This window comes from Rhinolophus hipposideros (assembly GCF_964194185.1).
Source record: "Rhinolophus hipposideros genome assembly, chromosome: 8".
Classification (NCBI taxonomy): Eukaryota; Metazoa; Chordata; class Mammalia; order Chiroptera; family Rhinolophidae; genus Rhinolophus; species Rhinolophus hipposideros.
In genome coordinates this window covers 72,594,612-72,609,272 of record NC_138054.1, presented here as the reverse complement: position 1 = coordinate 72,609,272, position 14,661 = coordinate 72,594,612, and the positions used below count along the sequence as shown (strand labels likewise).

Sequence of the window (14,661 nt, the reverse complement as noted above, 5' to 3'; positions counted from 1 at the left end):
GGCAGCTTGCTATTTTCAGTCTCCAAGATTCTGTCCTTACCCCGATACTCACTGGAACCCCATGAGACACAGAAGTGAAAATAATCACCGCCGAGCTTCAAGTTGCTTCCAGAAGGGGCCCAGGATTGAAACTGGAGGTGACAGCTTTTGGAGTGTGGCCCTGAGAGGGGCAATAAGGAAGGACCCCAAGAGCAGGTTCTAAGTAGCCTCAGAGCCAAACAGAAACACTGCTCCAGACTTTCGTTTCTGCTTCGACTGTGGGAATGAGAACCCGGCAAAGTCAAGTGTGAGCAGCCCTCCTGGAATACTTGAAGTCAGCAGTACGTAGGCGTTCAGGCCTTGGGGGCAGTGCACCAGAGAAGGATCAGTAACTAATGAAAGGATGAGATGCTTGCTCTCCCTTGGACCCTTCCTGGTTCTAGCTGGGAGGGGGTGGCAGGGAGAAGTGAGTCCCAGGCTCCTTTTACATCACGTGTCACACCTACAGGATATAAATGCTCAAGAGAGTGACTCCCCAGGAGAGAGCACCCTGTCAGCAGCCAGCACTTTATGCTTTTCCTGCTCATGCTTGGGCCGAAGGCCTGGGCACTCCAGCCCTGCAGTGCCCTACATCTGGCTCACTCACATCAACTCCTCCTCGGGGGCACCTTTGACCACCCTCAGAGACCGACACTCAGAAGGATGGTCAGCTGGGGACAGAGGGAGGACTCACTGGTAAAGGTGATGTTGAAGCCTCTCTTCCCTGTGGAGTGGTCAGTCTGGAACTCGAGACGGGCCACATGGCCGCTGCTGGTGATGGAGGAGGGGAGCTGGTTTCCTGAGAAGGTCCCTAGGACTGGGGCCTCGGCGGTGGCCCCATCCTTGATGACCAGAAAGTCAAACTGAGGCTCCACGTCGATGTCGTTGAAGGCCAGGTGGATGCGGCTCTCTGGCCGGGCCAGGATGAGCCAGACACAGTGGAGGTGGTTGCCATAGTCCTCGGGGTAGTTGGGTGACAGGACGACCCCGGAGGGGCTGGTGAAGTTGAAGAAGCAGGAAACTGCAAGAGAAGAGCAGCAGAGGTCAGTAAGCGTCCCTGGCATTCTGCCTGGGCCACTGAGGGCTGGCAGGGGAGCATTTCCTTAGTCTAAAGAGCAATAGAGAGAAAGGGGGAGACAAGAGATGGGCTGGACTGGCTGGGCTCTGAGCTCTAGGTGGGAGACATGCTGGGTTCCATGCTGGGCATGGCTCTCTGGCAAATAGCCAACACTGCAGACTCACTCCTCTCCTGGCCCCATCTCCCTCTTTCAGTGTGTTTACCCCAGTGTCTCATGCTCCTGGTCCCTTGTGTTGGGGGAGAAACCATCACTTAAGCATAAGTGGTCACTGTGCCCAGTTCCTCTCAGCTGGTGGTGATCCCCCAGGTGGTAACCAGGGTGGTGATCCCCCAGGTGGTAACCAGGGTGGTGATCCCCCAAGTGGTAACCAGGGTGGTGATCCTGCAGGTGGTAACCAGGGTGGTGATCCCCTAGGTGGTAACCAGGGTGGTGATCCTGCAGGTGGTAACCAGGGTGGTGATCCCCCAGGTGGTGACCAGGGTGGTGATTCCCCAGGTGGTAACTGGTGGTGATCTCCCAGGTGGTAACTGGTGGTGATCCCCCCGGTGGTAACTGGTGGTGATCCCCCCGGTGGTAACTGGTGGTGATCCCCCAGGTGGTAACCAGGGTGGTGATCCCCCAGGTGGTGACCAGGGTGGTGATTCCCCAGGTGGTAACTGGTGGTGATCCCCCAGGTGGTAACTGGTGGTGATCCCCCCGGTGGTAACTGGTGGTGATCCCCCAGGTGGTAACCAGGGTGGTGATCCCCCCCGTGGTAACTGGTTGTGATCCCCCAGGTGGTAACTGGTTGTGATCCCCCAGGTGGTAACCAGGGTGGTGATCCCCCAGGTGGTAACCAGGGTGGAGAGATTTTTTTCTCCTTTAAACATTTTGGGTGGGGATTCTGACAACTTCAAAGCTACAAAACTATGCTAAAGAGGTGCTGGGTAAGCACCATCTTTCAGAGACCAAAGCTTTGGAAGAAACTGGGGGAGAGAGGTGACAGTGTCTCCTCTTGGTGCCCTGTCCATTTCCTATTCTCTCTCCTACTTTACCCTAAGGATCCACTCTTTTGAAAATCCTCATTTTAAACCCTTTTCATGCCAGTGACTAACAGACCCTGGAATGAGGTTGAAGCAAGGCAAGTGCTATAAATGGAAAAAATAAAACCCAACAAACACTAAACAAAAATTAAAAAGAAAAATAGCAGAATAAAAAAAATAATTGCAACACGTATGCGAAAGGGCAAATACCAGTACTGAATTAGAGCTTTTTTAATTGTATAAGAACATTACCAAGATGAGCAAAGCGTATGCTCAGAGGATTCATATGAGAGAAAATAGAATTAATAGGAAAACATAGTCCATTTCACTGGAAAAAAAATAAAGAAAAGAATATTGCTGAGGCTTCATGGAAACTCATATGTATTTATTGCCAGTTGGAGTGTAAAGTTGATAGAATCCTTTTGAAAGGGAGTATATGAATTCTTATCAACAGCCAAAAAAACTATTCAAATATTCTGACTCAGTAAACACTAGGAATTAATTCAAAAGACAAAGAGCCACATGGACGAAGATGTTTATAGTGACATAATTTTATTGGAGAGAAAAAATGTAAACAACCTATGTTCAGTTCATTAATGTGAGGTATGTTATAGCCTTTAATGTGAGGCAGTTTGAACGTAATTATTAAAGTGATAAATATGACCCTGTAGAAAGAAGAATGTTAAACATCTTTAAGTAAAATGGTAGATCATTTAATTACATGTACACTTTTGATTATAGCTATTGAATATTTGTTTATATATGGATAAAAACCGGACATGAGCCCCCAAATAAAAACTGTATTAGAGTAATAGATTTCTGAGTGACAGTTTTTCAAAATGAAAACAACATTTAATTGTTCTGACTGCAAAAATGATATATGCTCATTCAAAACATTTTTAATATATAAAAGTATAAAGAAGGTAAAAAACAAATGGACACTTAACTCCCTTTAGAACATTTATATTGATGTCTGGTATTAACAGAATTGAAATTTAAGTAAACTAAATACTTGACTTGTGAATTATAATGAAACTAAAGTGAACAAATAATAATAAAATCATGTTTGCAAAAAAGGAAAAACACAAAACAAATTTTTTTTGACTCCTTGAGTTTCTCGTTCCTCTCCCTGACTCCACCCATCTCCTTTTCTGCATTAGGTTCAACCTGCTACGCAAAACTCTCCCATCCAATTCAGCAACGAACCTGGTCCCCAGACATATTCAACATTCAGTATTACCCCTTATAATCTCTGTATTTTATAAGTGTAAGAAGAGTTTAAGCCAAGGGGAGAGAAGGACATGAAAAAACTTTCAGGCAGCACAAGATAGTTAATAATTATTATACATTATTGGGGGTTTACTAAATGCGATCACCGTTCTAAGCACTTTCATCAATGACTCAATTTAACAGTCATGATAACACTATGATAACACTATGAGGTAGGTACTGTTATTAATCCCGTTTAATCCCGTTTGAAGACGAAGACACTGAGGCACACAGAGGTTAAGTGCTTTGCCAGGGTCGCGATGCCAGTAAATGGTAACAGCAAACACAAATCTATGCAAATCCATGCAAATTAAAATCCATGTGACTCTGGGGGCCAAGCTCTTAGCTGCTCCTCAAAACTGTCTCCCACTACTGCTAGTACTGCACCCTGGGCCCAAGTTTAACAGTGGAGTTCTTGGGAGTATTCTTAGAACTTGCTAAAGATAACATCTGTTGACGCCAACCATTACATCTGCACAGAATTGGGGGGCTCTAGGCTGGACATGGATGCCCTCACACAGCTAACCCATCTCCACCTTTCTGGTCATCCAGTGGGGAGCATAATGTAAATAATGAGGAATCATAACTTAAGAGAGCCAACTACTTTGAAGACAGAAGCGGGGAAAAATTACATGGCCTGCCTATTAGTAAAACAAAATCATAGCAAACTGAAGACAAAGAAAAGTGCTAGAGTTTCAGAGGGAACATCATCGCGGTACTGTAAACATGTGAACAAATAGATCTGCTGCAGAGGAGAATTTAATTAACATTACATGAGTCCCCACCCTCATTCCATCACTCTATCACTTTGTTCCTTTTTCTTTATACACTTTTCCAGTGTTGCCATGTGGTAAGGCTCCAGGGACACCATTTTGAGCAGGTATATATGGCAGCTCTACTTATCACTCTTTAAAATTATCTTGTTCACTTGTTTGGTTACCTCTTTCTGCCCAACACACACACGCATATACTCCAATGAGAGCAGAAATTTTGTCTGATTCCTCTGAATTCTTAATGGCTCCCACAATGCCTGGCATGCTGTAGGTGCTCGATCAATATTTGCTGAATGAATCACTGAGTATTTAATGGTTGGTGACATATGAAAAGATGCTGACGTGAACGTGTGCCTCACGTCCTCATCCCGTTCCAAGAACCAACCAACAGAATTGACCAAAGTCTGTAAAAATAAGTGGCTACCCGTATCAGCTCTGGAAACGAGGGAAAAATACTGTGCCATGATCCTTAATGCATTTCTCTTACACACAGTACAGGTCTGTCCCTATATAATTTAGAATAGAAATGACCTAGACAAGTTGTTCATGACAAAGATAACAGCTCCCAACATCAAAGACCTCAGAAATATATTATGCACGTGACACTCATAAAAAGCCACTTGAAGATACTTGCTACAGAACCAAGAGATGAATCAAAATTAAGAACCCAAGTATGGAAAGGTTATGGATAATAAAAAGAAATTAAAAAAAAAATCCACTGGCAACAAATAAACCATATAGTAAATTATCTAAATAATTCCTATAAACATAGTTATAAATCAGAATGCAAGTATAACAATTATTCTTTGGAAGAGAAGATATAAGATATCACTCCTTCCTAAGCCCCAGGGTAAAATATTGCAGTTTATATTGATATAAAAAGTAACGTGGGAGCAAGGAGATACACTAATTTCCTCATTTTGCAAGAAATTCTGTTATATAGTTTCTGTGGTTAATTTGAGAAATAGAGGTTAAAGCATGTTTTTAAAGCCCTTACGTATATTTAGTAATAGATTACAAGTAAGTTGTTTTCAAAATTACCAAAAGGGAAAAATCACAGTGGTTAATTTATCAAACAAACAAACAAACAAAAACAAACAAAATGAATTCAAAAGAAATAACAAGGAAGCATAAAAAGGGGAAATGTAAAGTAAGCCACGAAAAAGAAGACAAAAATCATTTATAGCAATTAATGTATACAGGTTCTTTTATTCTGGTAAAATAACCCTCACTTTGGGACTAAACACAGGGCTTAAACAAAGTTACTCAGAATAGTCAAAAATAAGTGAATGGGCCAAGATAGCTCAGACTTCACATTAGGAGAGTGTGAAAATTTACCAATGGCCAGGCCATTGTAGGTTCTGAAAGCTTCCCAGGTAATCCTAATGTACAGCAGCCAGGGTTTGAGAACGATTGGTGGAGGCAAATGCAAACTACAAAAAGAAGGATTTTAATATTAACATCAGACTCTTGGACATATTAACATCACACCAAACTCTTGGATGACCCTTTTTTCAGGCCAAGCGTCCTCTAGATAGCTACCAGGAAACATGTCTTCTTGTACCTGGAAAGAGCTAGAGCTGAAAAACTGACACTAATAGAAAAAGAACGTGGCCCTACAAAGCTGGGTCTTCTATGCCAAGAGAAAACTGAGACTTGTTGCAACAAGGCCTGGAAAAGGGAGGGCGCATTGTCCTATAAAGGTCTGATCTTATTGGCTCTGAAAAACTATGTTTGCGTGTTACACTGGAATTTTTTTGTTAGAGAATACAGTTTGCTTCTCTGTGTACAAATGAGGAAAACAAAAAGGGTTGTGATTGGATCTCATCACTATCAATCACCCAGGTTAAAAAAGGGAGATAAGGGGTCTTCCCCTTTTGGAAGTAGTTACCAGGTTGTGCAAATGGACCTTAATCTTGGATAAACCTTTAAATCAGAGGGCTCTCACATGGCTCAGACTTTTGAAAAATAATACTGGGTGGAAAACTCAAAAATAATATAGATGCATAATTATTGTGAATAATATCAGACTATTTAATATGATCTTGAGTAGAAAATAAAAGGGGCTTGTTGAAAAACTTTCTTTTACTGTCTTTTTTTCTGGTGTTGTTTGTCACTGCTAGATTCACTGCTTTCAAGATGATAATTTACCTGATGAAGCAAAACAAAATCTAAAGGTGATATTTAAAAAATGGATGATGCTCACATTCCAAAATGAAGATATAACAGCTATGATACTTTATGCCCCAAAGTACTGTAAAAGACAAAATGAACTATTTTAAAAAAGATAAGAATCCGAAAAAAAATACTCATCTGAAGTCAAAAGTAAATAAAGAGGATCTGTAAAATACTACGTGTCCATGTGTTATATGAAACTCTGTAACTTCAAACAAGAAACATTAACTTGTTTATAAGTACCCATGAAATATTACAGAAATGGACTTTATATTAGGCTTCAAGGAACTCTCCATAAATTCCCCCACAAAGCAAACACTGTTGGGACACATTTTCTGTTCAGAGTACAAATAAACTAGAAATCAATAATAAAATAATACAGAAAATCCTAATCACTTGAAAATTCATAAAACCTTTTCCTAAATAAGTTCTTGAGTTCAAAGAAGAAACAAAAGCTGTCAACACAGACTACTTAGAATAATGATGATGATACTAGGCCAAAGCCATATTTAAGAGCAAATTCATAGCCTTATTCATTATTAAATAATAAATAAATGAAATAAGTGAAATGAGTGTTTCAACTCAAAAAGTTACAACGAAAACAACTAAATAAGATTAAGGAGAATGGTTTAGTAAAGATAAAAGCAGAAGAAAATAACTGAAGAGACCAATAAAAGATAAACATCCATTGGTCTACTGAAGAAATTAAAGAGATGATATAGAAACAGATAGGATAATAAAATTAAGGAGATAAGCCAATTATAAAAGAATAGTATGTATAATATATACATTTGAAATCTTGGCAAAAATGGAGAATCCCCAGGAAAGTTTGAATTACCAAAATTGTATGAAGGAAGAAAAAAACCCAAGGAAAATGGAAAATACTTAGTTTGTAGTTTCATGCCCAGAGCTCTAACATTTTAAACTATAATAGTGATGCTATGTGCATTAATCTTGATACAAATACTCCCATAAAATATTAATAGTATGTATTATACACGTATTTACACCCACATACTCACACACCGACACACCTACGGTATAAAAAACATTCTATATGCAAAGTGCTAACAAGTCAAATTCAGACCTAAAACAATAAACAAACATGACCTATATAATGAAAACAACACTTTATTGACAGGCAGAAAAAAAAAATTAAAAATGAGAGACAAACTATTTTCCTGGAATTTGAGATCATATTGTTAAGCTGACAATTATCCTCAAATCACTGTATAAATTTAACATAATTCCAGGCCACACCCCACACCATTTTTTCTTCCTGGAACTTAAAACAATGCTAAGATCCATCTGTTGGAATAAACAGGTGAAAATAGTCGAGCTCTCCTTGAGAGAGATGAGGAATAATAACATGAGGTTCGCATTGCAAAAGCCTCATATGTCTTAACTAATTAACTCTCACAGCAACCCTCTGAGGTGGATACTATTATCCCCATTTTGCAGACGCAGAAGCTGAGTCCAGATTCAAGTAACCTGACCCGTCACACAGCATGTATGAGATAAGGCTGGAATATGAACCCAGTCAAGCTAGTTTCAGAGCCCAAGTTCTCAACCATGACACCTACTTTCACTCAGTGGAGGGAGGGCCTGCCAACTCAGATATTAAAAAATATTATAAAGCTGTAAAAACAAAATCTGTATTGTATGCTTCAAATGAGAGATCAATGGAATCAAAAAAGAAAGTCCAGAAACAGACACGGACATCTAAAAATTTAGTCTATGATGAAGAGGGCTTTTCAAATTAGCAGGGGAGAGGGTGATTGATTAATAGAGGGTGCTTGGACAAATGGCTAACCAGCCGTGGAAAAATTAGATCCACACCTCACTTAACATACCACAGAAGCAGCAGAAGAAAATACAAGGAATGTGTGTATAATCTTAGAGGTGGGGAGACGACTTCCTCAGCATTATTCCCAAGTTAGAAATCATAAGGGAAATGATATTTTTAAGTACAGACATGAAGAACATTTGGATTTCAAAAATCACCACAAACAAAAGCTAAATAGTGAGGAACAAATGAAGAAAAAGTACCTGCAAGTTATTATAGGTAAATATTTACTATGTTTAACATCTAACAAACTACAATTCCGTAAAAAGATAATACTCTACATAGAAATATGGCCTAAGGAAATTAAGAGGTGACTTCCAAAAGAATAAAGTTGGTCTATAAAGAAGTGGGGGAAATGTAGAGTCTTATTAGGAAACAAAAATTTCAAACAACAGAGCTATCGAGTTGGCAAAGACAAAAACACCACACGGAAACTTGTAAGAGAATGGAGAGAAGCTGGCAGGGCAGATGGAGACAAAGCAGCCAAGAGGGAGGAGGAAAAACAGGAGTGGTTTCCAGAAGGAGGAAGGGCTATCTGTTCTGAAATACAGCTGAGCATCTGTGTACGACGAAGACGGAAAACAACCCACTGGGTTTTAGCAACAGGAGGCTCATTAGTGACCATGGTGAGAGCAGTTTCCAGGTGTGGTGAACACCCAGGTCAGAACGGATGGGAGGCGAGGAATGGACACAGCAAGGGAAGATGTCCTGTTAAACAAGTCCGGATGTGAAAGAAGAGTATTAGAGAGTGAGCAAGGAGATGTCGGGTGTGAAGAAAGATTTTACTTCTAAGGTATCAGAGACCTGAGAAAGTGTAAATGTTGATAGGAGGGCTTGGCAGGAGGGGAGAGGCTGAAGAGACAGCAGAAGGAGGATGAATCACATCAGGCGGGAGGTTCCAAGAGGTGGGAGGTGAGGGAGAATCTATCGCAAATTTGTTGAACCAGTCGGTTGCAGCCCATTAGCGACTGGTCATGAAAGGGATGTGGTGGGTCCTGAGCTGAATGCTAAAAGGGAAAAGGAAAAAGGAAAAACAAAATCAAAAGGAAGAGAATGGAAAACATCTGCGTATAGTATAGAAGTAAAGATTAAGCACTGTTTGTGAATCGTATGTTGCAATTATGTGTGAGTGTGCACTGCGTTGCATTTCTTACTGTGAGTTTAAAGATGCTTGACGGTCCCTGATCTAAAGCCTAAATGGGATGGACAGCCTACAGAGGGATTGGTTTTTGATGGGAGAGACGAGTGAGCGTCTCTGTTATGAAAGGTGGGACGGAGAGAGGAAGGATGGGAATGGGGATTATCTGCAGGCTTAGTGTCTCTAGTATTTGGAAGTTGAAAACGTTGCCTGCCGGGTGGGAGACAAGGTCATTCTCAAGGGCAGGGTGAGGACAGGGGGCTGGAGAATGGAGAATGCTTGAGATAGCTTCCATGGAGAAAAGGAGAACAGACTGACTTGCGAAACACAGATGGATTGCTAGGCACCGTGGCAGGCTTAACTGAGACCAGTGACCATGAATTTGTAGCAGCTCCAATTTGCTTGGTTGGGTGGTTTTCTCCAGCAGTGCTCACCCAAGCAGGAGAGGCCCAATCAGATTGTTCTTGCTTCATTGTGTGTCTCCAGATGCGTAAACTGAGGCAGCTCTGCTGATTAATGCTATAGCTGAGCTGGAAGTAGAGGCTTTACAAACCCACCCCTGAATTCTTTCGCCTCTTTCTGCTCAGAAGCTCAGTGTATGTCAATCTTCAGTTGAATTATCTTACCATCATCTCTGGCACTGGTGCTGGTGGAAATTATCTTTTAACTTCACTGGGCCTGAGGAAGCTGTGTGAGGGTCTCAAGATCACATGCACCAGGGGTGAAACTGGTCATCCAGCAGGGCTCATCCTTATTATAAATAAGATTGAGTTAAGGTTTGGTTCTCTTTGAGGAGAACACTGAGGATACCTTCTAGAAACTCATGTACATTCCAAAAGGAGTATCGGGGACAAACGGAAAATGCTGGCTACAGATTTCCTAAGCACACTGTTATGTCCTATTATTGGATTGCATATTGGATGTAATCCAGTCCAAAAGCTGTGGATTATGCTTAAGTTTTCGCATTGCTTTTATTCGGGGGGGTGTTTGGGGGGGTCCAATCCCCACCACCCAGACAGGCACTATTTGGGTGCTGGTGTCCTGAGTTAGATTAGCAGGGCATTCAACAGAGCTGATCCCTTCCTCATTCCCGAAACACTTTCACTCTGCGTTCCAGAATTCTGTCTTTCTAGCTGCCCCCACGCAATCATTTGAAAGCTTTTCACCTGACTTTTACAATGTCAGAAGACGACCTTGAAAGGATCTACTTCCAGGTCATCTTGTGACATTACATATTCTCTCTAGAGCACCCCGCGCCACACGAGTTCTATATGTATAACCTCCAGGACAGACCTTTTTTCCGAGCTCCAGACCTATCTGTCCAATGGTCTTTGAAACGTCTCCACCTAGTTCAAGTACTCGTACTAATAGAACACCTGCTGTGTGCCAGTCACTGCTCTAGGTATGGGACGGCAACCAACAAGACAGATAAGCAAGTGCTTAGGCCTCATGAAGTTCACATTCTAAGAGGTGACAAAGGACATGAGATAGGGCGAAGGGAAAAAGAATGACTGGAGTGGGACAGCCTACTTGCAAGACGGGGGTCAGAGATGGCTTGCTGACAAGGAACCAGCCAGTTTAAGGGAAGTCAGTCCAGGTGGAGGGAACTGCAGGTGCAAAGGCCCTGAGGTGGGAATAAGCTGGGTGTATGTGAAGGACAGAGGGAGGCACAAATGGCAGAAGCAAGATGAGCCATGGAGCTAGGAACAAGAGATGAATTGGAGAGGATGGCAAAGCCTTTTAGACAGCGAGTCTGGATTTTATCACAACAATTAAACTAAGTATGTCCAAAACTGAACTCCGTGTCTTCTTCCCCAAACCTGGTTCTCTTAGATTCTAGATCTGGAATGCTCCCTGGCATCAGTGAATGATTCAGCCCTGCAATCGCCAAGTTACGGGCTTTCCCTCAGCCCTCTTCTCACCCCCAGCTGCCCCTCTATTATGCCACTGCCTCCCACATCCATATGAGTAGCCCAGACCCTCCTGCATGTTCCAGACTTGGTATGAAACTGATGTACACCTCTGTTGGCACCTCAAATGCGTATCCAAACTGGAAAACTCCATCTATTGTCCTAAGCCTCCTTCAATCCTTATCGCCACGAATGACAACACCCAGGTGCCTAGGCAAAATGTATCAGCTCCTTCTCCCTCACTCCCATATCCAATGAGTAACTAACTTCTGTCGATTCTATCTCTTCAATATCTCTGGGACTCGTCTCATCCTCATCACACCCCTATTAAATTGAGGCCCTCTTCCTACTGCAATAATCTGTCTGGTTTCCTGGCTTTAAATCTCACTCCTTTTGAATCAATCCAAAATATTGGCTTCAGAGTCCGTTTTGTAAATCACCAATTATCATAACGTTCCATCCTTGCTTGGAACTTTTTAAAGACTCCCTATTGCACAAAGGGTAAAGCCCAAACCCCTCACAAGGGCACAAAGGACCCTCAAAGACCTATGGCCCTTGATACTCTCTTTTATCTTTATTTTTCCATCTCTTACTGTCCTCTACATTCCAGCCACGTTAGACTACTTATAGCTCTACCCATGTGCAAGGGTAAACCCATGTCTTGGCCAGGCTATTTTGTCTTTCTAGAATGTTCTTTTCTCCTGTCCATCTAGAAAACTCTGTTGAGCATCATTTCTGTTGAGTGGCGTGGGTCCCTCCCGCCCTCATTAATCCTTCCTAGCTGCAGTCATAGAGTCTGTACACTAGGCTCATCCCACTCAGTGCCTGCTATGGCCTGACTGTTTGGACCCACCCAAAGTGCATATGTTAAAATCGTAAGCCTCGAAGGAGACAGTATTAGTAGGGGAGAGCTTTGGGAGGTACTTCAGTCATCAGGGTGGAGCTCTCAGGAATTTGATAGTGCCTTATAAACGTGAGATCCCTAGGCCCCTTCTGCCATGACAGGATACAAGGAAAAGTCTGCAAATTGGAAGAAGGCCCTCACCCAGCCATGCTGGCACCCGGATTCCAGACTTCCAGGTTCCAGAACTTGTGTTGTTTATAAGCTACCCAGTCTGTGGTATTTTGCCCAAACAGACTCAGACAATGCCTAAGCTACTCTTGGCTACAACCCTTCACCCTGGGTCCCAGAACGAAAGGCTGTGTAGAGTGCAGCTGAGCCCTGCCGAGATGAAACTGACCTACAGCCCTTATGGGATGTGAGCGAGAAATAAATATTTGTTGTTGCAATCTGTTGAGATTTTTGGACTGTTGATGCCAAAGCAAAAATAAGACTTTCTGCTTATGAAAGGGGATATGAAGAAATCAGAAAACAAAGGATTGCTCTTTTGGAAAAGGTTGTTAGAGAAAGCCTGACTGGGGAGGTGACAGTTTTAGGGGCAATAAGAAGGATCCAGCCTCCTGAGGAACCTTCCAACGTGGTGAATTTCAAGTGCAAAGGCATTGGGGTAGGAGAGTTTAGAGTGTCTGAGGATGTGAAAAAGAGGGCCAGTGTGTCTGGGCAGAGTAGGTGAGGGGGGAGTGGCATGGGATGAGGGGAGAGGTTGCAAACTGTCAATCATGTACAGCCTCATGGACCTCTTGCTCAGAGATGACCCTCAGCGTCCAAAGCACTCGGCTGAGGCCCAGTCCCTTTCTTGGCACATAACGTATGTTGGGTCATAGTTAGGGTGACCACTTAATATATTGCCTAAATTGGGACACTTATGAGAATGAAAGATGGTACTACGCATCATTACCCTAGCACAAAAGATGAAAACTGGGATTGTCCTAAGGAAACAGTGATGTATGGTCACCCCCACTCATGGTCCTTTTGTTTCCCTTTCTCAAAAGTATCCTTTATTCTGAGGGAGGAGCTTCTGCCTCAAGCTCCTTATTCACAAACTAATCCCCTTCTGCCACAGGAATCTTAAACCGAAGCTCACTGGTGGGGGTCTGACCGTTGCTAAGTTCTCGCTTCCTGCACGAGACGCTGGTCCCTGTACGCCCTTGAGGCTGGCCATGTTATTGGTATAAACTGACTGCTTATCAGCTGAATGCCATCCCCTGTCCAACCTCTGGGAACGAGCACTGCCTGAAGTTACCTCACAGCCGTGGTCAGTTTTTGCCACACCTCTGGGATAATGCCCACCTAAACTATTCCCAATGCATAGGCCAGCCCTTACACCTCTTCAGACCTGCTCCGAAGTTCTGGCCAAATCCAAGCTCTAAACTGAGCTCTCAGGTACTCTGAGAGTGTCACCAGCTCCCAGAGCAGGTCTGGTACCTGACGGAATGAAGCATGAAGAAAGTCTGCTCTGCACTCCTGGTATCTCCTGGTCTCAGCCAGCCTGCGGAGGCACAGGGTGGTGCCCCCCCACACCTTCCCCAGCACAGCCCATGCCTCAGCCAAGCAAGACTCCAGACCAACAGGAGTTCTCCGCTCCCCAGTCCCTCTTCTCCTCCATGAACAAGCATGTAACTCCAAATCCAGAAGATTCTGACTGAAGTCCTCATTTGCAGGAGTGACTGACTGCTCGGTTGCTAACTATGACATGGTGCCACCTTCTGTGGGAAGACCAGCTTATGGAAGGAGATGTGTCTGTCAGCTGCAAGGGGCTACCTCGAGCTCTTGAGTTTCATCTGGGATTCTGACAAGCTGCGTCACGTGGGGTAAATAATGGTTGCCCATCTTTCCACGAGCCACGCACAGCAACTCAACAGTGCTTCTCACTGCTGCGAGGTCCCACAGCTGCCCATGGCCAGCCCCAGGGCCCCCAAGGGACAGTCACAGGGTTCTCTCCTGGCCACAGGGGCAGATCTCAGTCAGCCTGTGCCCCCTGAGGGGTTAGCATTCAGCTGTCCTTACTAACCCGGTCAGCTAGACCCAGGAATTAGCTGGGGACGAAAGTATGTTGTCATGATGTATCCCAAGAGCCTTCCCATTAGCCCAGGGGAATTCAAGAAAGAGAATGGACTCCATCTCCAACAGCTCAGAAGTTGCTCCCAGGACTGCAGGTCCCGGCCACTGGGTCTTTGAGGCCCTCAGGGCCTGTCCTCCTCACCTGAGCCCCCGATGGGCAGGTGTCAGAGAGCCTCACCATCTTCTCTACGGCTGTTTCAGCAGACCCTCTTCACGCAGGGCTTCTAGAGCCAGCCACGGCCGTGGTCACCCCAAACCCAGTCATACCTCAGACCACCAGCCATTGAAGGCCAGAAAGTGCCTGGTGGCTGATCACCATGAGAATGAGGAAGTATGTTTGGATTTCCTTCCAGAAAAATCCACAAGGATCCAAGGGAGTTTGTAGTTAGCCTGAGAGAGCTACCTTCAGGACCATGGGGAAGCCTGACCTCACTCCCAGAGCAAGTTAGAAGTTAATTAGGTAGCCTAG

The 14,661-nt window shown here is 43.6% G+C and overlaps 1 protein-coding gene across 1 annotated transcript in view; it reads right to left on the bottom strand.

Moving 5' to 3' along the window:
* The window catches only part of CSMD2 (CUB and Sushi multiple domains 2), a 579,318-nt gene that overhangs the window by 215,687 nt on the left and 348,970 nt on the right, over positions 1–14,661 (bottom strand). Inside the window, 1 exon segment of the mRNA XM_081055778.1 lies at positions 713–1,039. Within this exon segment, the coding sequence (XP_080911904.1) occupies positions 713–1,039 (327 nt within the window).